The 26,925-nt window shown below is 57.5% G+C and overlaps 4 protein-coding genes across 8 annotated transcripts in view; 3 read left to right on the forward strand and 1 right to left on the reverse strand.

The window, feature by feature from the left end:
* Positions 1 to 5,112, forward strand: part of TBX10 (T-box transcription factor 10) — a 6,756-nt gene extending 1,644 nt beyond the window's left edge. Inside the window, exons 1-8 of one of the 5 annotated variants that reach the window (XM_059381844.1) lie at positions 415 to 1,228; positions 1,478 to 1,579; positions 1,979 to 2,150; positions 3,318 to 3,473; positions 3,786 to 3,853; positions 4,072 to 4,166; positions 4,597 to 4,640; positions 4,942 to 5,112. In XM_059381844.1, coding sequence (XP_059237827.1) covers positions 894 to 1,228; positions 1,478 to 1,579; positions 1,979 to 2,150; positions 3,318 to 3,473; positions 3,786 to 3,853; positions 4,072 to 4,166; positions 4,597 to 4,640; positions 4,942 to 5,091 — 1,122 coding nt within the window. In that variant the 5' untranslated portion in view covers positions 415 to 893 and the 3' untranslated portion in view covers positions 5,092 to 5,112. Of the gene's footprint in view, positions 1 to 414; positions 1,229 to 1,477; positions 1,580 to 1,978; positions 2,151 to 3,317; positions 3,474 to 3,785; positions 3,854 to 4,071; positions 4,167 to 4,596 lie in introns of those variants that run through there. The other 4 variants (XM_059381764.1, XM_059381927.1, XM_059382003.1 and 1 more) reach the window with 4 other exon arrangements.
* A 1,028-nt stretch (positions 5,113 to 6,140) lies between these two features.
* Positions 6,141 to 8,206, forward strand: NUDT8 (nudix hydrolase 8). Its single transcript, XM_059382128.1, has 4 exons — positions 6,141 to 6,500; positions 7,099 to 7,231; positions 7,748 to 7,825; positions 7,900 to 8,206. The coding sequence occupies exons 1-4, from the start codon at positions 6,307 to 6,309 to the stop codon at positions 8,125 to 8,127; spliced, it is 633 nt and encodes a 210-aa protein (XP_059238111.1). The 5' UTR covers positions 6,141 to 6,306; the 3' UTR covers positions 8,128 to 8,206.
* Positions 8,207 to 8,678: 472 nt separating this feature from the next.
* Positions 8,679 to 14,157, forward strand: LOC132017787 (double C2-like domain-containing protein gamma). The gene is made up of 11 exons (XM_059399819.1): positions 8,679 to 10,040; positions 10,122 to 10,495; positions 10,668 to 10,747; positions 10,825 to 10,896; positions 11,106 to 11,215; positions 11,315 to 11,450; positions 11,578 to 11,631; positions 12,917 to 13,068; positions 13,166 to 13,247; positions 13,413 to 13,509; positions 13,585 to 14,157. Exons 2-11 carry the CDS (start codon positions 10,258 to 10,260, stop codon positions 13,713 to 13,715), a joined length of 1,152 nt encoding a protein of 383 aa, XP_059255802.1. The 5' UTR covers positions 8,679 to 10,040; positions 10,122 to 10,257; the 3' UTR covers positions 13,716 to 14,157.
* Positions 14,158 to 14,256: 99 nt separating this feature from the next.
* Positions 14,257 to 19,519, reverse strand: NDUFV1 (NADH:ubiquinone oxidoreductase core subunit V1). Its single transcript, XM_059399807.1, has 10 exons — positions 19,357 to 19,519; positions 18,204 to 18,286; positions 17,958 to 18,128; positions 17,091 to 17,274; positions 16,198 to 16,387; positions 15,581 to 15,793; positions 15,233 to 15,399; positions 14,880 to 14,961; positions 14,523 to 14,668; positions 14,257 to 14,423 (listed from the first exon to the last, which is right to left on the reverse strand). The coding sequence occupies exons 1-10, from the start codon at positions 19,426 to 19,428 to the stop codon at positions 14,337 to 14,339; spliced, it is 1,395 nt and encodes a 464-aa protein (XP_059255790.1). The 5' UTR covers positions 19,429 to 19,519; the 3' UTR covers positions 14,257 to 14,336.
* Between the last annotated feature and the right edge of the window lie 7,406 nt (positions 19,520 to 26,925).

Raw genomic sequence — 26,925 nt, forward strand, 5'->3', positions numbered from 1 at the left:
AACCACCATTCTCCTCCCTGTAAATCGGGACCATTCATGGAGTCACACAGGATTTGTCCTTTTGTGTCTGGCTTGTTTCACGGGGGAATAATGGTCCGTCGTCGGGCCAGACCACAGTGTGCTCGTCCGTCAGTGGCCATTCGGGGTGCTCTCTCCTTCAGGCTATTGGGGACAAGGCTGCTGTGGACACAGATGTGCATGAATCTGTCAGGTCCCCCCGCCCCAGTTCCTTTTGTGCAATTCTCCACGTCTCGGCAAATGCCTAGAAGTGGAGTTGCTGGATCGCGTGGTCGTTCCGCTCTCCAGCGGCCGCGTCGCTCCCAGCCCGCCGGCCACGCACCCGGGCTCCTACTCCTCACATCCTCTCGGATCCCAGCAGCATGTTTTTGCTTTACTCTTGGCTTTTGTTTTGTGTTTGGGAATAGCCCTCCGCGTGGCTGTAAAGTCGTATCTCACTGTAGTTGGGATTTATTTATTTATTTATTTAAATAGAAGACGACAAAACTTGTGGCCAAGGATTGAGCCAGGATTGTACCTCAGAAACTGGAACTTTAGGGAGAAAGTGAGGAGGCCTTGTTGAAGGGTCCGGTGTGTGCCAGGCTCTGCAATCCGTGGACCCTAGGAGGCAGATATTAAGAACCCCTTGCGACAGATATGGAAGCCGAGCATCTGGGGTGGGGGAGAGCGTGAAACAATTTGCTCATAGCCACGAGTCCACTTGATGGCTCAAAGATTCCCTGGGGAACCAGACAGGCCCCTTCTCTGGCCTCCAGCAGCTTTAAGTCTGCATTTACCTCATGAAGGGATGCTCAGTCAGGGGTACTAGGGGAACACAGGCCTGGCAGTCAGGGAGGGCTTCCTGGAGGAAGAGGCACCGACGTGCAGCCTGAAGGATGAGAGGGGCTTGGTGGCAAGGGGGTGAGGCAAACAGGGGCCCACACTCTCATCCTCTCTCCCCAGCCTTCCTTTCGGCTGGCCTCGGGGTACTTGCGTCCTCGGAGCCCTACACCCTGCCCATGACGAGCTCCGGCTGGGAGCCCCGGCTGGACTCCCCATTCCCACCGGGCCCTTCCACTGGCTCCGCAGGGACCCAAGTCGTGGCCGAGCCCAGCAAGCAGGGCCCCAAGAACCCACGAGTGTCCAGCGTGACAGTTCAGCTGGAGATGAAGGCTCTGTGGGAGGAATTCAACCAGCTGGGCACAGAGATGATTGTCACCAAGGCGGGCAGGTGTGAGCGGCGGATGTGTGCGTGTGCGGGGGGGTGGGGACGGGGGTGAGGCCGGTGCTGCATTTGGGCTCCTGAGCACCTGTCCCCTGAGCCCCTGTCCCCTGAGCCCCTGTCCCCGAGCACCTGTCCCCTGAGCACCTGTCCCCTGAGCCCCTGAGCACCTGTCCCCTGAGCCCCTGTCCCCTGAGCACCTGTTCCCTGAGCCCCTGTCCCCTGAGCACCTGTCCCCTGAGCACCTGTCCCCTGCAGGCGGATGTTTCCCACCTTCCAGGTGAAGATCCTGGGCATGGACACTCTGGCTGACTATGCCTTGCTCATGGACTTCGTGCCTCTGGATGACAAAAGATACAGGTCTGGGGGCTGCCCAGGGAGGGAGCTCAGATAGCAGGGGCTGAACCAGGAAGCAGACCCCTCCCCGCACTCTGGGGTGAGCCAGGGGCCCGTCGGAGGAGCAGCGTCAGGCAGGCCCATCCTCGGGCAACAACTGAAGCCTGATGGCAGCGGGGGAGCCGAGCTCAGGGCAGCCGAGAGTCTCAAGTGGGATCGCGGGCCAGCCCGGGCAGGCAGAGTGGGCTAGCCCAGTGCAACCACGGGGAACTCAAGGCCTGACTGGAGGCCTCATGTTCCTCACGTGCGAGGTGGGGCTGGTGCACGGGCAGTAATGTTGAGGGATGGCCCCAATGCCCTGCCGGCCCCCGCTCCAGGTGGGGGACCAGGTGGGGCACCCCTGCCACCTGCTCTGCTCCCCAGGTACGCCTTTCACAGCTCAGCCTGGCTGGTGGCAGGCAAAGCGGACCCGGTCACACCTGGTCGTGTGCACTTCCACCCGGACTCGCCGGCCAAGGGCGCGCAGTGGATGCGCCAGATTGTGTCTTTTGACAAGCTCAAGCTGACCAACAACCTGCTGGATGACAATGGCCACGTGAGGTCCCAGGCAATGGGGAGGGGTCAGGCCAGGGCTGGGGGACGCTGGGGTCTGATCGTAATGAAGTCTGGGACCAGGCCTAGCCATGCCGTCCATGCCCAGTGGCCTTGGTGCCCAGCACCCCCATCCACTACTGATGGCCAATGCTGGGGGCCAAGTTCACCTGGCCAGGGGCTGGACAGCAGAGGGGACTGTCCAAGCAGGCGGGTGAGGGGGCAGGAGGTGTGGGAATGTTCCAGCAAACACCGTCCTCCTTGTAGACAGTGTTCCTGGAATTCCCACCACAGGCCAGGCCCCTGGTAGGTGCAGGAACCCAGCACTGTTGCCACTCTGTCAAACAAACAAAGATCCCTGCCTCCACGGGGCTCGCCTCCCGGGGTAGGGGACAGATGGTAAACAAAGAATCCAGAAGGCTCTGTGTGCAGTGTCTCAGATGCTGATGAAGGCCAGGAGAAAAAGGAACCAGGGAGGGGGGCTGAGACAGAGGTGAGTTGTCCATTCAGGGAGGTTCTAGAAGCTGCTGAGTCAATATTTGAAGAGAGATCTAAAGGAAACGGGGAAGGCAGCCTGTGCACACAGAAGTGGAAGCTGTTGCAGGGGACGAGCAGCAAGTGAAAAGGCCCTGAGGCTGCAGAATGTTGGGCCCGTGGGTGGCTGGCAGGGGAGTGCAGGAGGCTCCCATGTTTGTGAAGTGGAGTGAGCAGAGATGGGAGGGGGGACCCCGAGGCCGCCAGGGCTGATCTGTGGAGCCCACCGGCTGTGGAGAGGGTTCTGACCTTTGCTCTGCACAGGAGGCTTTTGAACGGGGGTGACATGGGCAGCTCACTGGGGTTGCTGTGCACGGACGGACAGAGAAGCTGGGAGGTGGGCCGGAAGGCAGCAGAAGAAATCTAGGCAGGCGTGATGGTGGCCAGGCGGCCTGGAGACGGTGGGTTGGGAGAGGTGGTCAGATTCTGGATATTTCTGAACGCTGACAGCAGGCAAAGTGGCAAAAATGCTGACACAAAGGGGCCTTTGCCACAGAGCGGTAGGCTCTGGAGGCCAGACTCTGTGCCCCCATTATAAGAAAGGCAGTCTTCATGCCCTGGAGAGGATTTAGCCTCTCAGGGAGGGTTTGCAGCTTCTCCCCTGCACACACTCCCCGCACCCCTCCCCACCCCGCAGATCATTCTCAACTCCATGCACCGCTACCAGCCCCGATTCCACGTGGTCTTCGTGGACCCGCGCAAGGACAGTGAGCGCTACGCCCAGGAGAACTTCAAGTCCTTCATCTTCACGGAGACCCAGTTCACGGCCGTGACAGCCTATCAGAACCACCGGGTGGGTTGGGCCACAGCTCACACGGCCGCTGCCAGCCCATTTCACAGGGAGGGAGGCCGAGGCTCAAGGCTCTGAGCTCCCACGTGCTCACAGGGCCCGGCCCTTCTCTCCTTCTCTAGGCCTCAGCAGACCTCTGCCCTCAGTCATTCCCCTGCTCTCATGCCCACGGGCTCTATGGCTCCTGGGCTGAGGGGCCCAGGTCCCAGGGCCTCGTGATTGGGGCATCCAGGGAAGTTGGGGTGGCTGAACGTGGGGCCCCGCAGCCTTTCTCTGGCTCAGGGCCGGCCCATAACCACACTTTCTCCTCTGCAGATCACCCAGCTGAAAATTGCCAGCAACCCTTTTGCCAAGGGCTTTAGGGAGACCGACTCGGACTCCTGGTACTGTGTGGGCCCTGGCAGCTCCACCCGCCTGCCCTAACTCAGCCACTCGCCCCCATCCTCATGCCCCGGGCCTCTCCTAAGGCCTCTCCTCAGACCTTCTCTGAGGGTCGTGCCCACTGACTCGTCCTGGGGTCCTACTGTCTTATTGATCACAACCCTCGGCCTGGGCTCTCCCCTTGACCTTCTGCCTCTGTTCCTGCTTGTTGCATCTTCAGGACTGTATCTCCACGAGCCCTGCTCAGCATCCCGGCCCGGAGTCACAGCAGCCTCAGCCCCTGCCTGCTGCAGGGCCCCGCAGAGCAGGAAAAAGGTTCGCCCCTAGGAGGACCAGAGCCTGCATGGTGGGCAGGAAGTGAGGTGACAGGGCCACAGGGCCTCCAACAAGGGGCTCTGGCAGGTTCAGCAAGCCCGCTGGGCACCTGTGTGGAGAAAGAGCGGGAGGCAGAGATTTCTGGAACAAGTTAGGACCAATGGCAGAGAGAACAGGACAGGGATAAGGTGCTAAGAGCAGGGGTGGGAGGTTCGGGTGGGCTTCCTGGAGGAGGTGGCTCCTGAGCAGAAGCCTTGAAGAACTGGGAAGATTTGGATAATTAGAGAGGGTGGGGAAGAGGGAACAGGGAAGGGAGAGGGAAGAGCAAAGGCTGAGAAGGGGAGGAATGGGATGGCAGCCGGGGAGGAACAAGGGAGGCTGAGGATGGAAGGGGAGGCCTGGGGTCCACTCAGACCACATCCTCCCTCAGACCCCAACAAAGCTCCAGCCTCCAACTCCAGGACATCTGCCCAGGTGCACCATCAGCTGCTGGCCCCCACTGATACTCTGCTGGCCCCAGCCACCTACCAGCCCCTCAACTACCAGGGCCTGTACCCTGGAGCCTCAAGTCCCCTCAGAATCCCAAGGGCCCGACCCACACCATATCCCCTCCCGAATATTCAGGCCGGCAGAGATCAGGAAGGCCTGCCCCTCCCAGCTAGGTTGGGGCTCCTGTCCCCCACTGCCATGTGCTTGGGGCCTGTCCAGGACCCTCAGTGATGATGAGGGCCCTGTGGACCGACTCGTCTTGCCCCGAATGTTACCCCCTCCACAGAGGCCCTGTCCCCTTCCAAGGAGAGCAGGGCAGGTGGAAGCCCAGAGAGGAAGGCTACCTGCCCAGAATCGCAGCAAGGCTGAGAAGGTGCCAGGCTTGGAACCAGCCGCCTCCTCCCCTCAACCTGTCCCCTTCTGCCTTGAGGGTTGACTCGGCCAAGCCCTGCTTCACCTCTCCCTTTCCCCAACATTAAACTATTTGGCAAGAGTAATCAGAGCGCTTCTGTCCTTGGGGCTCGGGGTGGAGGGACTCAGGAACACAGGGACCCCAGATAATGAGCTGCAGACACCCCAAAGCTCTGCCCAATGGGGGTGGTGTCTCTGGGAGCAGAGTGATGGCCAAGGTGCTGATACCGACTGACACCAGGGCTCTGGCTGAGGCTGCACTTTCTGGTCCCTAACTTGTGTGTCTAGGTGAGGACTGAAACTGCAGCTCAAAGAGGCACCCGCTCAAAAGCAATGCAAGGCACGGTGACACCGGCCACTCCACGTACCGGGGCTGTGCCCAAGACTGGGGTGGTTTGGTCCTGAGAAGCAGGCGTCTGGAGAGATGCAGAGACAGGACAGGCAGTGACCTCACGGGCCAGGCCAAGATGGGGGCGGAGGAGGGAGAGGGGCTTGAGAATCCATCCCAGACTTGAGGCAGGACAGCTTCACAGAAAGGTGACATTTCAGCCAACACCTAAAGGGGTAGCAATTGCGAGGGCAAGGGGCGGGGAGGAGGGGAGACAGCTCCCAGCCACGGGAAAGGCGGGGCAAAGGCCTGCGGCGCCTGGGGAGGAGCCCCGAGGGGAACCCGGCCGGGCGCTCCCGCCGCAGTGCCTGACGTCCCCGGCCTCCAGGAGAAGCGCCCCGTGGACCCCCGAAACGCTGACTCCCAACATCCTGGAACACTTCGCGTTAGGTCCTTAGGAAAGGGACCGGCACAGGAGGGACGCGGGGCCCGGCAAAGCCTCGAAGCCTGACACCCCGACTCCCGCAGCCCGCGGTCAGAAGGGCCGGGGGCGGAAGCCGGACGTGCGCCCCGAGACGCCCCCGAGGCTCTGAGACACTCGCCCCCCGCACCACCGCCAGCTCCGCCCCCGACCCCGGCCCGCCCCTCTGCCGGAAGCCGTATCCTCGGGAGGCGCCCCCCCCTCCCCCCCCCCCCCCCAGCGGGGGGGGGGGGGGATTCAGGCCCCGCCCCCATTCCTCCGAGGCCCCGCCTCCCACGTAGGCCCCGCCCCCAAGGGCACTCCTGGGGCGGCTCCCGGACTGCCCCCAAGGCCGGGCCCAGCTTCCCCCGGGAGGCGGAGGACGAGTGCTGTCCTTCCCCTTCCCTCCCAAGGCCCGGCGCCCTCCTTGTCCCGGCTGCGCGGGGCCGGACATGCAGCCCGACTGCCTGTCGGCGGAGGGCGAGCGGCGCTGCAGGCGGCTGCTGGCGGGGGCCACCGCCCGGCTCCGCGCTCGCCCCGCGGCGGCCGCGGTGCTGGTGCCGCTGTGCTCGGTGCGCGGGGTCCCGGCGCTGCTCTACACGCTGCGGTCCATGCGCCTGTCCGGGAGCCACAAGGGTGACGTCAGGTACACCGGCTGGGAACTCCTGTCCCTCTGGGAGGACCGGAGGCACCTGAGCGAGGCACTTCGCCTCTGCGAGCCTGGGTTTCCGCCTCTGGGGAACGGGTCTGGGGAGAGCCGCGGTCCCGCGGCCCTCCAACCCGAGCCTGACGCCGCGGGTGCTCCTGTCCGGTCGCCACGCCGGACCCCTCGAAGCGCGTCCCGCACCGCCTCGAGCTGGGGACACCTCTCCAAAAAGTCAGGACCCCGCCCCCTGCCGGAGACTCAAGGGAGATTCGGGTCCTGGAGCCGAAGAAGCTGGCCGGAGGGGGCTGCCTGGTTACTGGCCCTGGTCCCGTCCGCGTCCGCGTCCCCGTCCCCGGGGGTCATAGCGCTACTGGGGCCACCATAGGCAAAACATGAGCTCCAGGGCCTCTCCCTTACCTCTGTCGTTCGGGGAGGTAGACCGAGCCTGCAGAGCTCGTGTGGCTTGCCTGAGGCCTCACTACAAACTAGAGGCAGAGACTGAAGATGCTTAGGTGGGTGACTAGCCCTCTGCCACAGCTGTCACCCCCACCCACCATGGCCCCAACAGACCAAGGACCAGGCTCCCTGTGCTTGTTAGTTTCCCAGGTGGCAAATGTGACCCCACTGACCAGGATGTGGTGCACACAGCCCTAAGGGAGACCCATGAGGAGCTGGGCCTTTCTGTACCTGAGGAGCATGTGTGGGGCATCCTGCGGCCTGTGCAGAATAGGGTAAGTCCACCACCAGGGACAAGGAGGGTGGCCATGGTCTCTGGCAGGCTGACAGCATGGTGGAGCCCCAGACATCTGTCTGGTGGTCACGTTCCATCCCCACACCACCCAACAGAGAGGGGCTGGGGTATCTTCACTCCTTTTCACGGGGGATCCTGAGGCTCAGGTCTGGGGCTGGAGGTGGCCCCAGGGTAAGCCAGCTCTGCCCAGCTTGGCGGAAGAGGGTTGGGGAAGGCTTCACAAGGGTAGACAGGAATTGGATGATGAATGGGAGATTTTAGGGGCGTAAAAGTCAAGAAAGGTTATTCTAAGCGGTGGGAACAGTCTGCAAAGACCCAGAGGGCTGCATGGCTCTGGTGAGTTTCAGTGCCCTCAGTTAGTCACCCAGGCCGGTGGGCTCAAGGACAGGGTCCTCCAGTGCTGAAGGGCTCTGGATGGCAAGGGGGTGGTGTCCCCCTCAGGCTCCCCTCCCCACAACCATGCCTCCCCTGACTGCCTGTCACCCTCCTGCCCCAGCAAAAGGCCAACGTGGTGCCAGTGCTTGCCAGCGTGGGCCCCCTGGATCCCCAGAGTCTCAGGCCCAACCCAGAAGAGGTGAGTGGGGGCGATGGTGGGGGCCGACCCACTGGGGAGGCTCCGTCCGCTCTCTGACCGCCTCTTTCCCACAGGTGGATGAGGTATTCGCCCTGCCCCTGACCCACCTGCTGCAGGCGCAGAACCAAGGGTATACCCACTTCTGCTGGCGCGGCCACTTCAGCTACACACTGCCTGTCTTCCTGCACGGGCCCCACCGTGTCTGGGGGCTCACGGCCATCATCACTGAGTTCACCCTGCAGCTGCTGGCCCCTGGTGCCTACCAGCCCCGCCTGGCCAGCTCGGAGCGGCCCCTAGGCTGAAGGCCTGGCCCTGGGCAGCCCCCTCCTTCGGTCTGTCGGGCCAGCTCCATTCCCGGACTGAATAAAGAGCTTTTACCAATTCTGTGGCAGCCGCATCTTCTGCACTGGGGCCTTGACCTTGAGCAGACCCCATGGGACAAGTGGCCTCCTGGCTGGGGTACCTCTGTCCCATCACGCTGTTACCCACTGAACAGTGTGGGTGCTTACTTTGTACTAGTACTTGGCTGTCACCACAGCCCTGAGGTGGGGCCAAAGCTGGCCCTGGCTGGTGAGACCAGGGCTCAGGGAGAAGAGACACCTTACCCAAGTTCACGCCAAGCTAGGACTTGAGCCAAGCCCTCACTGACTCCAGCGCCCATACTCAGCCACTACATTATAGTTCCTGCTCCTGCCTCTGTGTTTAGCTGACCCCGTGCCAGGCGATAGGAATCCAAAGAGGAGCCCTGCTTGTTACTGCAAAGTTCCAACATGACCAGCTCCTACCGTGCACCAGGTTCTGTGCTGCCCTGACTTCTGGGGTGACCCAGTTTGGGGAGGACCTGAATAGGTCCCAGAGATAATCATGTGATTATACATTCATTAAGCACAGACAATAGTGGAATTATACATCAGTTATATAGAACAGAGAGAGGTGGTAAGCAGTCTGTCCTTGTCACAGTAGACTGGGCAATATTAGCCTGGACAGGTGATAGGAAACTCCACCCACTAGCTGACTTTGGCAGAAGAGGAATGGTGATAAACTTGAGATATACTAGCTTCAGGCATGGCTGGATCCAGGAGTTCAGGGGCTCTCTTTCCCTTACTGTGCTTTCCACTATGTTGGCCTCACTCTTGGAGAATCTCTACTCTGCAGGTGAGAGGTAAGGAGCAGGCAACAGCTCTGGGATGGCACAGCACCAGGATCCCATCACCAGAAAACAGAGCTTCTCTCTCTGGCGTTAAACTCAAGAGTTGTACTTCGTTGGCCCTCCCTGAGCCTGTCACATGGCCCGCTGTAGCTGGAATTTATTCGTTGGCAGGGTCAGTGGGGAGAGAACTGGGAAGGAGGATGAACCTTCTAGACTGAGCCTAGGGAAGGGGGCAGTCCCCAAAGGACCAATGGGAAGAGAGAAGGGAAGGTTGAGCAGGTAAAAATCAGCCAAGTTCCCCTGCAGAGTGACCTTGAAACCAAAGGTGGGCAAGAGCAGGTCAGATCAAAAGGCAGAGGAGGGAAGCTGGGGTAGGAGGAGGAGCACATACACAAAGTTTAAGGTGTTTGAGGAAATAAGATTAGCGATGTGGGGGTGGGGAGGGGCCCCACCACTCCGGGCCACGTGCTGGCTCCAGTGATGGGTTAGGATCGCGTTCCAGGCTGGGAGAGGGGCAGATAGATGTCGATGTGGAAGTGACATGATTTGTGTTTGAAAAAGCTTGAGCTGCCAAGAGGCCCAGACGGCGGACGCCCTCCTCCCCCGGCGTCCATCCCCACTCCACAGGAGCCCTGTCACCTCACCTCCCCTGTGCCCCTCCGCACCTCCCAAAGTGTCCCCCACACCGCTCTCTGCTCCTACACACCTCCCCACGTGCTCCCTCCCACAGGGCCCCTCCCGCCGCCCCTCACACTCCGCACCCCTTGTGTCATCTGTGGCCCTCCAGGCTGCTCACCTGGGAGCAGGGCGCGTGATGGTGGTAAAAATAGGTATGACAGTGTGTGAAGTGGGGGGCAGGGAGGTGGGCGGCTGAGCCCCTGCACTAGAGAAGGTGCCAGCCTCCCGAGCCCTGGAGCCCGGTTCGGAGCCCCGCCCCTTCCCCCTCAGTGGCGGGCCCTGTCACCGGGTCTGGGAGGCCCCTTGCTCAGGTTCTTGCTCTCGAGGGTCACCTCAGTCTGGCTTATACTCAGCGAACCAAAGCAGGAGGAACAGCTCACAGAGCGGGTGAGTAGCGGGGCCTCCTTCGGGCTGGAGCCCCCCCCTTCCCCCACCCCGCCCGCTGTGATTCTGCCACTCTGTCCTCAGGTCCTGGCTGCCACCCAAGACCCCCACCAGTGCCCTCGGGGATGCCTCATCATCCTGGCTCCTTGGCCCACCGCGTTCCCCCCGTCCCCGGCCTGTGGAGGCTTCTCTGAGTCCCTGGCCCCATGTCCAAGCCCCCATGGCAGGCACTGCAGCGGTGAGCCGGGGGCGGCCCCGGCGGGTGACCATGCGGGAGCACATGGCCATCGACGTGAGCCCCGGCCCCATCCGGCCCATCCGTCTCATTTCCGACTACTTCCCGCATTTCTACCCCTTCGCTGAGCATACCCTGCGCACCCCCGAGCCACAGCCTGCAGTGACCCCCACACCCCAGCCGCAGCCTGACCCAGAGCCAGAGGGAGATTCAGATGACAGCAGTGAGTGGGGACAGGGGACCGGGAAGGGGGGACACTTCTGGCCCAACCTGGCCAGGGCAGAGTTTGGGGCGTCCCAAGCATCTGACTGGGGGAGGGCAGGAGGCATAGTGCCATTGGGGCAGCGGGGCAGGGGTGGAGTTGGGCGCTGACCCTGCCTGCCACCTGCTGTTAGCTGCCCTGGGCACCCTCGAGTTCACGCTTCTTTTTGACGCGGACAACAGCGCCCTGCACTGCACGGCTCACCGTGCCAAGGTGAGGATGGGGGCGGGGGGTCTGTGGGCCAAGAGCCTGGGCCACAGGCCTGTCCCACATTCAACATCTCTTTTCAGGGTCTCAAGCCACCGGCCTCAGGCTCTGTGGACACCTATGTCAAAGCCAATCTGCTGCCAGGGGCCAGCAAGGTGAGGCTGACACCCAGGCCCCTACTGATGCCCCTTGGCCACACCCCAGCCCGGAACCCCCGCCTGGTCCTGCCGTGCCCCTCCCCACCAATGCCTGGACATCAGGCACGGAGCTCCCTGTCGCTGGGGAGTACATTGGGGGGGGGGTCTACCAGGGAAGTGGGCCAGAATGGGGCCCTGGGGCCTGATCCACCCTACCTGGCCCCCAGGCCAGCCAGCTGCGGACCCGTACGGTTCGGGGCACCAGGGGGCCTGTCTGGGAGGAGACCCTCACCTACCACGGCTTCACCCGCCAGGATGCTGGGCGGAAGACTCTGCGGTGAGGATCTGGCCTGGGCCACAAGGGGGCAAGCCCAGGGTGGGGGGTGCTGAGGTGGGGAGGCCGTGCCTGGCCAGGTCTGACCGGGGCGGCCACCAGGCTGTGTGTGTGTGAGGACCCACGGCTGCGGCGACGGCGGCGGGCGCCTCCCCTGGGGGAACTGCGGGTGCCCCTGAGGAAGCTGGTGCCGAACCGAGCCAGGAGCTTCGACGTGTGTCTGGAGAAGCGGAAGCTGGTGAGTGAGGCCGGCACCGGTAAGGGTGCGGGGACCAGGATCCTTGCGGTGGGCAAGCCGGAAAGAGGAGCAAGGAGGGGCCCAGAGCAGTGTCTGGCCAAGGTGACCAGGCCCTTTGCTCTTTCAGACCAAGAGGCCCAAGAGCCTGGACACAGCCCGTGGCATGTCCCTGTATGAGGAGGTGGGTAGGACGATCGGACCAAGTAGGGATGCGGGGGGCAGCCGGGGGCCCAGGCCGAAGCGCATCAGCCAGGGCCTGAGGCGGGTTGAGGGGATGCGTCCCGGCCCAGGTGCATCGGGGAAACTGAAGCCATCGCTCTCACAGGCCCGAGCATTCGTAGTCCCAGGGCACAGCCAGACCCCAGGGTGCAGGCAGGGAGGGTGCCTCTCTGGCTAGAGCAGCCCCGAGCAGCTCTTGGGTACTGCGACAAGCAAAGCTCTCAGGGGGCAGAGACACAGACTGTGTAGAAGCAGAGGCTGAAACTGGTGGGATCCGTCCCTGTCCTGATCAGGTCAAGGTCCAGGCGAGAACGAACAGCACATGGGACTCCCAGGCTTCTACGTCAACCCCTAGGGCATTGTGGGGACCACTCCTGGGGCTTGTAGCCCCAGACAGGCCTTTGTCAGGAGACAGAAATGAGTGCAGGAGGCCCCGTGCCAAAGACCAAAGGCATGGCCAGAACCCCACCCCGGGGGCTAGCGGGCGGAGGCACCTGCCAGGCTGTGGCAGGCCCTCCCCAGCTCCTCTAGGACGGAAGGGCCGGGCACTGCTGTCTGCCCCCTGGTGGAGCCGCAAGTTGCTGCACCTGCCCCACAAGTGGAGCACTTCCTGTCCCAGCCCCGGGCACAGAAGCACGACTGGCGAGGCAGGTGCCTTTCCTGAGAAGTGAATGTGAGCAAGGGGGCTGGGCTTTCCGTAACGGGATCCTGTGTGCAGCGGGGGAGGAACATTCTTCCTGGACATCCTCCCCAAGTCCTTTGCAAGCACCGGGGACTGAGGGTGGCAAAGGTCATTCAGAACCTGGTCCCCTGGGCGGTGAGGAGTGAAGGGGGGAAGTTTTGTAAATTTAGTGACATCTATGTTGTCAGGTAGAGAACAGCCTCTCGGAGCTGCTTCTGTGACACAGGGAACGGGGGTGATGGATGCTTAACGAGAGGCCATTTAGGAAGCTCCTAGCATGTTTGTGCCACTCGGACACCAGCGCCCTTCCTCTCCAGGACAAAGGTGCACTGGACTGACCAGTACCACAGCCTGAGCAAGCCCTTCCCCTTCGCAGGCCCTGGAGAGTACGGCGAATCTGGAAGTTCCCTTCCAGGGCGCCATTCTGTTTTGGGAAACAGAATCCTAACATTAAATTGTTGGCCCCGAATTTCTTTGCTGCCAGCCCAAGTTGTCCCGTGGGGGCGCACACTGGCGGGTGGGCGGGCTCTGGTTGCACCGGGCTGACCACAGCCCACCGCTGCAGGAGGAGGTGGAGGCAGCAGGTGAGGAGCGGGGGCGCATCCTGCTGTCCCTGTGCTACAGCTCTCGGCGGGGCGGCCTGCTGGTGGGTGTGCTGCGCTGTGCCCACCTCGCCCCCATGGATGCCAACGGCTACTCGGACCCCTTTGTCCGCCTGTGAGTGCAGATGGGTGGGCAGGCAGGTGGGCAGCGGGGGTTCCCCAGAACCCCTCTCTGGGGCCACACCTAAGCTGACCCTATCTTTCCCAACCAGTTTCCTGCATCCAAATGTGGGGAAGAGATCTAAATACAAGACCAGTGTTCGGAAGAAGACCCTGAACCCCGAGTTCAATGAGGTAGGCCAGGGCCGGGTGGGGGCAGTCCCAGCTACTCTGGGGTTGGGGAGGTTGGTGTTCTGTCTCACTCAGAGAGCACAGACCCGCCCCCTTGCCTAAGCCTATTTCCGAACCTGTGAAGGACTCAGGCCCCTCCTTCCTGCCCTTCTGCCTCTTTCCCTGCAGGAGTTCTTCTACGCAGGCCCAAGGGAGGAGCTGGCCCAGAAGACACTGCTGGTGTCTGTATGGGACTATGACCTGGGCACAGCGGACGACTTCATTGGTGAGAATGCAGGGGAGCGGGGTGAGGGGCCCAAAGGGCTCCCATGTGGCTCCTGACCCCTGTCCCCCAACCCAGGTGGGGTACAGCTGAGTAGCCAGGCTGGCGGGGAACGCCAGTGGCACTGGTGTGAGTGCCTGGGCCGCAGTGACCACCGACTGGAGCTGTGGCACCCGCTGGACGGCACGTCCCTCCAGCTCAGCGACTAGAGGGGGTACCCGGCCTGGCGCTGCTCACCACCTCCCGAAAACTGACCCGTAGAGCTGGGAGGACCTACAGCTGCCTCACCCCTATACCGAGCCCCACGTCCAACTGTTGCTTTCCTGCCCACCCTTCCCAGTTCATCCCGCGGCCCATCACAAAGCAAGAATAAACCTGCAGACCAGAGTCGGTTCCCTTCCCTGCCCGCCGCCTCACAGGGCAGACTGGGCCCCGCTCTCCTTGCTCCCACCCTCCAGAAGCCCACACTGGGCCAGGCCCAGGTCTGGACCCCTGGCCACTATTTTCCCCTAGTCACACTGGGAGAGCCCCCTGTCCTCACCCCGCCATCCGCACTGAGGGACGGGCCCTCAGGATGGCCGAGGACACACTGACCCACAGGAAGCCAAGGTGTGGATTCGTAACATGTCCTTGAGCTGACCTATCCCCACCCCGAAGTGGGGTCCAAGCAGGGTGCAGGAAACCTCTCACTCTGCCTGGGAAATAGACTCCATGAGTAACGGGCCGCTAGGACAGAGCAAAGAGCAAGGCCGCAGGAAAGCCGCGTCAGGAGAGCGGGCGGCGCGGGCTTTATTGTCCAGCCGCATGGCTGTCAGCGCAGGGCAGCGGGCTCAGGACGCAGCTTGCCTGGCCTGGTGCTGCAGGGCGAATCTCTGCATCCGCTCCTCAAGCTCCGGCCGGAAGTGGCGGATCAGACCCTGGAGGCGGGAAGGAACCGCGGTGAAGGGAGCCGAGAAAATCCCAGCACCCTGAGCCCTCAGCAGCCCCACCCCAGTGCCCACGAGCAGCGCAAGTACCTGCACAGGCCAGGCGGCTCCATCACCCAGGGCACAAATGGTGTGGCCCTCTATCTGTTTGCTGATCTCCCAGAGGGAGTCGATCTCGGCCGGCCGGGCGTCCCCCTTCACGAAGCGGGCCATCACCTTGTTCATCCAGTCCACGCCTGCAGCCGGAGCAGGACCAGAAGGCCCAATGATCCCCAGCCAGGGCGTGGGGCGGGGCCACGGGCAGGTGGGGCCCAGAGAAGGGACGGCCGGCTGGGAAGCAGCCGCTGTCCACTCAGTGTCCACAGCCCATCCAACCTTTGCCCGTGTGCCTAAGCCAGGCCTAGGGTGAGCCACAAAGAAAGCCCCCACGCCGCCCCAGGTGCTCACCCTCACGGCATGGGGTGCACTGGCCACAGCTCTCGTGCTTGTAGAACTCAATAAGGCGGGCGATGGCTTTCACAACATCTGTCTGGGGTGACCAGAGACAGTGAGCAGGCCCCTGGGCTGAAGCCTCAGCCCCCCAGCAGCACCCGAATGCAGGCGGCGATCTGGCCACCCCCTCCCCCACCCTGCACATCCAGCACTGCTGAGACCCCAATGAACATTCTGTCTTGGGGGGTAATTCTCCCCTCTCCCAGTGACTGTGTCTCAGGTCACAGGAACTGGGATCCAAGAGCTGGCAGTTCTCAGGAAGCCTGGGGAGGGGTACTGACTGGGTGGGGAGCAGCGGTGGCCCTTACCGAGCGGTCCATGACAATCACAGCAGCTGTGCCCAAGCCCGTCTGCGCCTGCACCAGCGCATCGAAGTCCATCAGCACCGTCTCGCACACCGACTTGGGGATCAATGGTGTGGATGAGCCGCCGGGGATCACAGCAAGGAGGTTGTCCCAGCCACCTGTGACGCCTCCTGGGACCGCAGTCAGTCACCAGATGGATGATGGTCAGGGCTGGGACCAGCGCACCTACCTAGTCCTGAGCCCAGGACCTCTGTCTGCCCCCGTGCGGCGCCGCCTCCCTAGACCCTCCCACCCTGGCTCTCTCCACCGCCATCCCGCCCTGCTCTGGCCCTGGGTGGCCCCAGGCCTCACCAGCATGCTTTTCAATCAGTTCCTTCAGCGGTACAGACATCTCCTCCTCCACGGTACAGGGGTGGTTCACGTGGCCAGAGATATTGAACAGTTTGGTGCCTGAGTTGCGCTCACGACCGAAGCTGGCGAACCATGCACCCCCACGGCGGCAGATGGTGGGGGACACGGCCACGGTCTCCACGTTGGCCACGGTTGTGGGGCAGCCGAACACTCCTGTGGAGGAATGGGATGAGGGACTGGTGGCCACCAGAGGGTGGCGGCAGGTGTGATCAGGTTCCCAGCAGTGGGGTCTGTCCTAGGATCCTGCTCTGTGACCCAGCTCCCCTTCACCCCTTCGTCAGTCCCATCCCCGATGGGACCCTGAACTCCAGCAGGCACCGCACTGCCTCCTCACCCTCCCTCCCGCTAGTCCCTGGAGGGCTGGAGAGGACCCGGGTGTCTGCCACGGGGGCATGAGGGACTGCAGGCAGGGCCTCTGCGTTGTCACCACCCTGCTCTGTGTCTGGACCCCAGCCCAGAAGAACTCGGAAATCCCCTAAGAATGATCAGCGGGGACGTGAAACCAGATGGGATTCCACATGACACAGCACACGGCCCAGGACCCGGCCAGCTCTTACCCACGTCCGCGGGGAATGGCGGCTTCAGGCGGGGCTTGCCCTGCTTGCCCTCAATGGACTCGATGAGCGCCGTCTCCTCCCCACAGATGTAGGCCCCAGCTCCACGCACAACAAATACGTCAAAATCATAGCCAGAGCCGCAGGCGTTCTTGCCGATCAGACCAGCCTCGTAGGCCTCTCGGATGGCCACCTGTGGGACCGGAGTGTGAGGGAACCACTCCCGCCAGCCCAGGAACACTGTGTGGTGGGGAGGGACACAGGCCCTGGAACCCCGTGTTCATAAGAGTCTAGGAAAAAGTTCCCCTTGGGCATGAGCAGAAGATGCTCTGGGAGAGGCGTAGGGATTTTACAAAGTGTGCTACTTCTGTAATGACAGCTTAACAGTGTCTCCAGCTACACATATTTTTAAAAGAAAGGCTGAGGGAATACTGAAAATTTTAATAAGCAGTTTCCTACAGGTAGTGGATCCGCAAGAGATCTGTGTATGTGGACAGTTTCCTATCTTTATGTAAGTTCTACTTCTGCAACAGAGAAAAAGACCCTCCGTGTTGGTTTTAAAATATGTAGCAGTAACACTGAAACACAATGCTGCTATGGGCCAGGGAACCCTAACCCTTTCCCTCGTCACTGTTGTACAAGAGCCTAATAGAATGGTGTGAGACTCTGGCTCTGGACCCATCACTACAGGGGCCGCCGAGCTCCAAATGGCTGAAATGACCCCTTGGCCCTTTTGCAGAAAAATGCCGAGGAGCCCGCCCCTGCCCCAGGAGTCACAGAGCCCTAAAAGCCTCCCAAGCTGAGGCTCGGGATATACAAAAAGCACCCGGAGGTAGCTCTGGGGGCCAGGCACACCCAGCACCTTCCCTTCTGTGGAGGCCCCTCCCCTTTCCCACCTGCAGATTGGAAGCCTCATTGTAGAATTCCCCTCTGATGTAGATGTAGGCAGCGCGGGCGCCCATGGCCCGGCCCCCAACTAGGCAGCCTTCCACCAGCTTGTGGGGATCGTGACGCATGATCTCCCGGTCCTTGCAGGTGCCCGGCTCCCCTTCGTCTGCATTCACAACCAGATACTTGGGCCTGTGGGTGCCAGCACATTGGTGAGGCTACAGGGCCACTGGGGCTGGGCCTTCAACTACACACTACCCCCCTCCACACAAGGAAGCCTCAAAGATGTCTCCCTGTCCCCCCAACATGTCCCCAGGGGCTCTGCTTGCTCTCCATCAACGACAGCAAGCTCACTGCTTATTACACCTTTGCGTGGCTCGACCCCGGGTAAGATCGTTGTTCTGTTCAGTGCCAATGTCCCCTTGTGCCTTCCTGAGAGACCAAAACTTGCTCTTGGTCACAGAGAACCTTCCTGAACCTCTGCCATATCTCTAGGGTTAAAAGGAGGTTAAGTAGTTGACATTTGCTTTCTAAGTGCCAATGTGAAGGGCAAAAGCTATTATGAAAACTTTCTAATCATTGCACAATATCCACTTGCAAAAAAGAAAACTGAGCTCAAAAAGACCAGGAGATGCACAAAACTATAAAATTAGAAGACAGCATTGGCCAGTAAGTCTGCCTCAGTCAAACTCTTGTGTTGATTCTGCTACCACTGAGGAAGACTGGAGAGAACCGAGTCCCATCTACTTATGCTCTGGAGGCATTTTCCCATTCACTCGCTCTTAGTTTCCAAGGAAACAGCCCCAAGGCCCAGGGAAGCCCCAGCCACCCACGAGGCTTCTCCTACAACCCCGTCTCCGCCTCCCCACACACACCTGCCATCCGAGGGCTTATTCATGAAGCTCCATTTGAGGCCAGTGGGGAACCCAGCACCTCCACGGCCTCGCAAGCCAGATGTCTTGACCTCGCCCAGGATCCAGTCAGGTCCCTTCAGCAAGATCTCCTTTGTCTTGTACCAGTCCCCTCGACTCTGGGCACCTTTCAGCCTGGACAGAGTGGGAAAGGCATTGAGGAAAGGCCCTGCTCCAGGACCACCCGCCGAGCTAAGGGCACCATCTCACCTCCAGTCATGGCGACCATAAAGGTTGGTGAAGATCCGGTCTTCATCCTTCAGTGAGCCAAACGAGGTTTTCTTTGCTGCTGTCTGAAGACACAAAGGGTCAGGTGTCCTGGCACAGTTCTGGGGTCAGGAAGGGCCTGGCCAAAAGTTACAGATTCTTGGGTTCCCCCAATTAGTTGGGGCTGGGCTGAGGAGAGGTTAGTGGCCTAAGCCTCAGCACTCTTCGTGGTGTCATACCACTACTACCACCAGAAAGTTTAGCAGGCATATTAGGCTAAGCGTCTGGCGTCCAAAATGCCATTTCATCCCCATAACCCTAAGACACGAAAGACTTCCTCTGCTTTATGGAGGAGGAAACCAAAGCCAAGAACAAACAGAACTTGCAGAAGGACACACAAGCAAAAGCAGTCGATGGAACTGGAACTCAGGTCTGCCGTGGTCAAAGCCCACACCTGAACCACAGCCCCATACTACCTCCCTGAGCCCAGTGGACACTTCCATTCACTTGCCTGGCTGTCCCGCCGGGCCAAAACTTGGTCAGACCAGGGCCTGACATTACTAACTCTCCTGGAGACAAAATGTGTTTACTGGTGCAAAAGGAACGCTTCCCTGGGGCTGGGATACAAGGTGATGGAGGGAGACCCACGCGGGATAAAGCTGATGAGAAGTGGGGTCTGTGATTCCATCTGACCCAGTGGCGAGCATCCCAGGCGAGAGCTAAGGGTACCTGGCTTCCAGGCTGCCAACCCCTTAAAAGTCATTACAGGGAGCAGAGCGCTGGATAGGGAGTCAGGAGACTCCCCTCCCCAAAGCTTGTTTCCTGCACCTGTAAAATGGGGGCAGTGCAGAATTACACTGTACAAGGCTGTCCCAAGCAGGAACGAGACACGGCCGCTTCCCCACCTGCACAATTTCCCCCTATGTCGCCCGGCTGTTAAACAGGGAAGCCAAGGAACCGAGGGCTGGGGAAGTCAGCCTTCCAGCGGGACCCATTCCGCTCTACGCCTAGGCCGGAGCGGCAGCCTTCCTGCCGGACCGGGGGAATGTGCAGGGTTCTCTAGAAGGCACTACAGACCCAAGGGGCGGCGCGTGCACAAGCACTGCAGCGAGACCCGGCCCTTGGACACCCCGGCCGGAGGCAGGCTGGGCCTCACCGTGTCGCCGCTGAAACGCACAGACACCCGAGCGGGAAGCGACCCGCTGAGCAGCCGCCGCGCCGCCAGCATCGCGGGAGACAGTTCAGTCACCTCCCGCTGTCACCTTCACGGCCCCGAACCCAAAGAACCAGCGCGCCGGGGACGCTAGGCGGCGCACAGGAAAAACGTCACGCGCCCTGGCTCCAGCTGCGCGCCCAAGCTGCCCTGCGCCTCTCTCGCCCCGCCCCCGCTTCCTCAGAGGTGGGCGGAGCGACCAGGAGTAGCCTGTCTGTCGCGGCGGCTGCTGGGAAGTGTAGTCCCGTTGGCCTCGGGGCCCGCCTTTCCCGTGTGCAAGTCGACGCTTCACCGCATAACCTCCAGCTCCTTTGCTCGGCCTGGCTTGTTCACGTGCGCTTCCGGACACCGGACTTTCATTCTTTTTCATTCTTTTTTTTTTTTTTTTTTTAATGTCCGTTCTATTTTAACCCAAGTTAACAAACATCGCCTTCTGCTGGATTCTGGTGTCTTCTGCCTTCTAGAGGTTCTGCATTTAGTGTGCACTTGTTGTATGCACAAGTGTACGGCCCAAGGAGAAATCAGCCGACGGCCGTCATGACCAGGTTGTAATTATTCTGCCTCAGTCCAAACCTGCAGACTGATCTCTCTCCAGCCCTGCTCTGGACACCCCTGGGCCCAGTAGCGGCAGAAAGCAGGGACAGCTCCAGAGGCCGGCAGGGGATAGCTGGTGGAGGTATTCGGTTGGGGGGAGACCGAGAGAGTGGAGATGGTGGGGATGGTCAGTGAGTGGCACATCCTTTTGCTCTGGCTGCTAAGCTCTCCCAACCAGTGCTGTCCTCAGCCCCTCAGTAGGGTCTGGCACTCCACACTCCTGCTGGAAGTCTTGGAGTGGCCACCACTGCCTTCACAGTCAGGCCCCCCAGCCTGGCATTTAAGGGCTTCACCTCTCCCCTGGCAGGGTCATCAGGCCCACACCAGGTCACCCACGCAGCCCCTGCTCAGGACCCCCTCTTCTTGGAACTTTACTGTCCTCCCCTATTCTGTGTGCCCTATCCCTGCCCCCCAGGAGGTCACGCGTCCTTTGCTTTCTCTGGAAGTCTCAAAAGTCTGATTAGCTCGCCTTATTTTTTTTCATTTTTTTTTTTAAGATTTTATTTATTTATTTGACAGAGAGAGACACAGTGAGAGAGGGAACACAAGCAGGGGGAGTGGGAGAGGGAGAAGCAGGCTTCCCAGGGAGCAGGGAGCTCAATGTGGGGCTCAATCCCAGGACCCTGGGACCATGACCTAAGTCAAAGGCAGACACTTAAGGACTGAGCCACCAGGCGCCCCTAGCTCTTGTCTTTGTCATTTTGCTGGCACCCTGTGGCTGTGAGATGTCGCCCTGGTCCTGTGACAAGCATGGCCTTTTCTGTTCTCTCGTCCCGTTGCTGTTCTTTGTCTCTCCTGCTAGTTACAAACTCATTTGCTCTGATTTCTCCAACACCCCCCACAGCACCCTAGAATAGAGTTAACATATGTGAGAAGAAACTGAGGCCCACAGGGGATTCCTCTCTCGTCCGTGGGCACGAGGCTGCCGAGCGGTAGAGACGGAATCAAATCGAGGCCTTTCTTCCTTTTTGGAGTCCCCTGATGCACCCCCGCCACCCCACCCCAAACACACAGAGCAACTAACACACATGCGACAATCACTGCAGACGTCAGTGGTCGTCCCAGTAAAGGCACCAAAGCTTCAGCATGTTGGCTGAGGACCCAGAGTACCAGGCCCAGGGCCCAGCAGTTCTGGCCCCCAGCCAGCAGGCCCCCACTCCTGGGCAGGGAAAGAGATTGCCCAGACAGAGCTGGGGATTACACAGCTAAGCCAGGGCTCCGACCTGAGTCCATGGATCCCTCTCTCTGGGCCAGGAGAAGGGGGGGCAGGATAGAGCCAGAGGGTGGATTCCCTTCCCCATCCCTGTCTAAGTGTGTCAGGGGAACATGAGGCCATGGGGAGAAGGCAGGCTGGGAATGTTGTGGATGGGGGGTGGCTGGGCATGGGGCAATGGGAAACTGAGAGTGAGGGGCAGGATCTCCTGTTCATTTAGTACCAGGCTCTGTGCCAGATACTTTCCATGTGTCATCTCCTTAATCCTCCCTCAACCCAGGGCGGAGGAATGATGAGCCCCCGTTTCCAAAAGGGGACAGAATGCACTAGCAACGCTGAGTGGCTTGCCCAAGACAGCGCAGCTGCCCGAAGTCAGCCTGAGGGTTCCTGACCTTAGACCCTCACTCAGTCCCCACACATCCAGGGCTCCCACTGGCCCACCCACCTCCGTTCAGCCAATTCTGCCTTGCAAATGTTCCTTGTCCCTAGGTCCTCCTGTCCGTCCCACGGCCATGACCGGTCAGCTTTCACCTGGAATTTTCCAAAGGGGCCTTAAGGTCTCCCAGCCTCATCTCAAATCTCAGCCCTTCCGAATCCTCCTCTTCACCATGAAATGAAGGGGATTAAATGTCAGATCCATTTTGTCTCTCCTTTGCCTGAGACCCTTGGTGGTTCCCCAGTGTCCTCAGTACAAAACCCAAGGCCCCTGGCTTGGATTCAGGACCAGATGCTGACCTCTGCTGTTCCAGCTCTATCCACAGAAGCAGGATTCTCACCAGAGGATCCATCTTCCTCCCGTTTCTTCTCCTCCTCCCAGCGAGCCCTTTGAATGTCACCTTCCCGGGAAGTTTTCTTCCACCACTCCATACACCCATCTCAAGCGACGATTGCCATGGGACCTGTATGACAAGGGCATGATGGCATCTTCTAGTTTCTCCAACCCCCAGCACAGAGCTTCTCAACGGAGGTGGTTACTCAATATTTTAATCCAATTTTGTATTTGGAAAATGAAAAAAAAAATCAATGTTTCTCCTTTTGGGGGACTTTAATAAGACAGACAGAAAAGCAAAAAGAAAGTAGTGACATGTTGTCCCCACCCTGACTTAATTTCCAATATCATTTGTGTCCACTCTGTTTTCTAAGTAATTTATAAACACTTCACAGTAATATATGCATATACTGACCCTTAAAAATTTAGACATTAACAACAACAACAAGGAAACAAAAATCATTCCACCCCAGAACCAAATGCTATTGAATCCAATATTCTCTTCCAATCTTTTAAAGAAAAAAAAAAAAGCCTTTACTTGTACGTACTTGTATGTGCAGTTTCAGCAGAAAAAATATGAGCATTTGGTGCTTTTTACTTGTAGTAATGAGTTCTTTCTATGCCGCAATTTTTCACCTTGCTTTTTTTCATTCAACACTGTATGATGCTAGAAATAGATTTAGAGACATGATTATCTACAGCTAACACCAGAGCTTCAAGGCTAAGGACCTGCACTCAGATATCCTACGTTCACTATGCATGACCTGTGCGATTCTATGTCTGATGCCTCGTTTCCCTCCAGGGGGAAGTTAGGATAACATATGCCCTAAAGGAGCCTGTGTTCAGGTGGAGAACAGTCTATGAGCAGTTCCTGACACATAGTAAATGAGCTAGGAATGTTGAGCCAAATGCCCTGGATTACAGATTGATTTGAAGAAGATCGACATCTTTGCAGTATGGAGTTTCCCCACCCAGGAAATGGGATGTCATGCCTCAGTCTTCCAGATCATTTATTTTTTAAAGATTTTATTTATTTATCTGACACAGAGAGAGAAAGACATCGAGAGAGGGAACACAAGCAGGGGGAGTGGGAGAGGGAGAAGCAGGGAGCCCAATGCGGGGTTCGATCCCAGGACCCTGGGATCACAACACGAGCAGAAGGCAGATGCCTAACGACTGAGCCACCCAGGTGCCCCAGATCTTTTAGGATCCTTACTAAACATTTAGAACTTTTCCTTAAAAAGCTGTGCACATTTTTTTCATATAGGAATTTTATGTTATGCCTTGTGTTTTCATGTATTATGATCTGTTTTTATTTAATTTCTTAAAGATTTTATTTATTTTAGAGAGAGAGAAACAGCATGAGTGGAAAGGGCAGAGAGAGAGAATTTCAAGAGGACTCCACACTAAGTGTGGAGCCCCACGCAGGGCTCGATCCCAGGACCCTGAGGTCATGACCCAAGCCAACACCAAGAGTCAGAGACTTAACCGACTGTACCACCCAGATGCCCAGTGATCTCTGTTTTAATGACATTTTTTAACTGGTTGCTTTTTGTGAATAGAGCACTATTGATTTGCCTGTATTAGTTTTGATCTGAATCCCTTAATGGTCTCCCTTATTATACAAAAGTTTGTCCATCAAAGCTTTTCTGTTTTCTATGATGATGGTCATCATGCTGAGAAATAATGAGAGTCTACTATCCTGTTTTCTAATATTAGGTGTCTAGTTTCTCTCTTTCTCTCTCTCTCTCTCTCTTATTGAATTATAACTGACATACTCTGGTTTCTTATTGCCCCAACTCAGAGCTTCAGATAAGGTTAAATAGTAGGAGGCTTCCTTATATGGGGCGTGGCTTGAATGCAAGTAGGTAACAACTTAATATTCAAGTCTCCAACTCCATTTGTTAGAATTGTTGTTTTGTTGCCCACGCTTTCCATTTCCTTAGGGCACTCACTTTCCACTGGCTGCTCAGACTCGGAATTCAGGGGGCGGGTGTCTGACTGTTCCCCCCTGTGAGTGGCAGCTGCTTCTGAACAGAAGGGCAGAGGGGCCACAGATAAATATTAGATGCAGACGGCAAAGGAACTGGCACTGTAAACAGCAATACCTTGAAACCTTCTCAGGTAAAGCTGGAGCCTGGAAACCTTCCCAAGAGCTTCTGTCTAGGCTCCTCTCCACACTGTTACCTTCCTCTACTGTAGAACATCTTCTGCCCCATCAGTCAGAGGATATTTCATGACACCTGCTGCAGCCTGAGGAATGAACCTGCAAATAGCTCACTAACAAACTCTTTTCTTACGGAGGGTCCTGGCGATAAAATTTGAATTGCCCTCCCGGATCTGGATATGGCTTGGTTGGGTGCCCAGAGGCACCATGGAAATGGGCTTCCCCTCCCATCAGCAGGAAGGGAAAAGTTGCAGAGGATTCTGACCCATTTCTCGTCTCAAGACGGAGCGTCAGTGTGACAACTGTCCCGGCATGCTGTAAGTATGAGGTTTGCTGAGGCTTTTGGTGGAGACCTTGATCATACTGAGGAAACTCCCTTCCAAGGCAGTGATTTCATGAATGGGGTGCTCAGCTGCATTGAATGCTTCTTCTACATCTCATGGTCATATTTTTCTCCTTCTTTCTTCTTAATTATATCAGTCTTTTTTTTTTCTAATCCATTAGACTATGGGTGACCTAAAGGGGCAGCGGCAGAGTGAGGTAGGGAAGAGAACAGATTGTAGCCAGTTGGGACTACCTTGGGCTGTACCGCCTACCAGCTACATGGCACTTGGCAAGTTCCTTGACTTCTCTGTACCTCATAGTATCACTGCAATGATTAAATGTTTCAGTCTCGGGGTGCCTGAGTGGCTCAGTTGTTAGGCGTCTGCCTTCAGCTCGGATCATGGTCCCAGGGTTCTGGGATCGAGCACCACGTTGGGCTCCCTGCTTGGCAGGAGGCCTGCTTCTCCCTCTCCCACTTCCCTTTCTTGTGTTCCCTTTCCTGCTGTCTCTCTCTCTCTCTGTCAAATAAGTAAATAAAATCTTAAAAATAAATAAATAAATGTTCTCTGTAAAGCCTTACAACAGAGCCTGGCGCATAGTAAGTGCTACATGAGTGTTTGCTGTTCTCATTTTTTATTATTCCAGGAACAAATATTTCTTTCTTTTTTTTTTTTTTAAGATTTTATTTATTCATATGACAGACAGAGATCACAAGTAGGCAGAGAGGCAGGCGGGGGTTGGGAGGAGTGGGGAAGCAGGCTCCCTGCTGAGCAGAGAGCCCGATGCGGGGCTCGATCCAAGGACTCTGGGATCATGACCTGAGCTGAAGGCAGAAGCTTTAACCCACTGAGTCACCCAGGCGCCCCGGGAACAAATCTTTTGGTCATGCTATATTAGTCTTTCACTGTAATGCTGGATTGGTTTTTACTTCAGTGCTCATAAGGGAAGGTGGCTTTTAGTTACATTTTCTTCAGGGGATCTTGCCCAGTTCTACTAAAATGACATGGTCACTTTCTACCTTTTCCTATTCGTGGCAGGAGTTTGCTGAGGGTTAAAATGCTCCCTTCTTGAAGCATCGCTAGAATTCATAGTAGGACTTTCTGGACCTGGGGCCTCTGCTTTGGAGTGATCTGATCACAGTTTCCATGTCTTTTATGGTTGTTTCTTTCCTTGAGCCAATTTTGAACCATGTTTTTTGAGCCATATTTTACAGAATATTTTCTTTATGGATTGCTCCTTTTTCTAATGTGAACTATTTCTGAGATTATTGTAACAATTTTGCCTTGAGGCCTCGGTTCTCTGATAGTACTATTGCTACATAGACTTTCTTTCTATTAGCATTTCATATTTCTCTTTCTCTTTTTAGTTCTAATATTTCTCTTGCTTTAGGAATGCCTCTTAAAAACAACATCTAATTAAATTTCCTTTTGTTTTATTTTAATCTAATTGGTGACTGTCTTTTTTAAAAAAATTTTGACCCCTTTACATTTATTGGTATTGCCACAAGACCTATACTTGCCAATTATAGTATGTGTTCATTGAGTATTCCTTCTATTGCTTGTTCCCTTCTTCTCCTATCTTCTGTTGAATTAACTGAGTTTTCTTTATGCTATTCCCTTCTCCCCCATGATTGCTTTACAAGTTACACACTTTGTTTCTATTCTTAGTAGTTCCCCTTACATTTTTAACAGTCCTACATAAATTTCTTTTCCCAGCAAAAAGCTAATTAATATGTCTATCCTCCTGCTGAATATGAAATGAAAACACAGAGTATACTGCTCCCCTCTGCACTTCCTTCCCTCCCAAACTCTGTACTCCCTATTTTCTGGGTTGGCCCCAACTGTGACCTGGCAGGGAAGGCATTTCTGACCCCCTGCTACGTGCTGCTGGTGGAGACCTGGCCTCAGCCATGGGCAACTCTCAGCTTTGCTTTCCAGAGCTGAGTAGAGACCGAGGACCTGGCCCCAAGCCCTGTGCATTCAGTCTGTCTGTCTTCCCTCTTCCTGTCTGAGACATAAGCCTTCAGCTCCCATCTCAGACTGTGGGCTTCTTCCTGGTTGTTTTTTACCCCCTTCAGAGAGAGGTTTATTTCAAGCCTATACAGAAAATTCTCATATAGTTGTGTGGCATTTAATATTAATATTTTTTTCTTCTATGATGTTAATGTTTTTGAGAGGGACAGGCTTGATTTCAGGTTGTACTCAGCTATCTTGAGCTGGAAATCTCATTTTTCCCCCAATAATTTAAATGTTTGAAGATAGAGTCAGTCAGTCATGGCTGGTGGGTTACACATAAGACAAGGTGAGGGTATTTGGGGCAAGCAACAAAATTAACTATGCATCTCAGCGTGGGGCACCTGGCGTGCTCTATGGACTTGAGTCCTTATGTGAGAACCACTCCCTGTCAGCCAGCCAGTGTGCCAGGGTCCCTCGTTGGCTCTTACTG

This window comes from Mustela nigripes, chromosome 1, assembly GCF_022355385.1.
Source record: "Mustela nigripes isolate SB6536 chromosome 1, MUSNIG.SB6536, whole genome shotgun sequence".
Taxonomy (NCBI): domain Eukaryota; kingdom Metazoa; phylum Chordata; class Mammalia; order Carnivora; family Mustelidae; genus Mustela; species Mustela nigripes.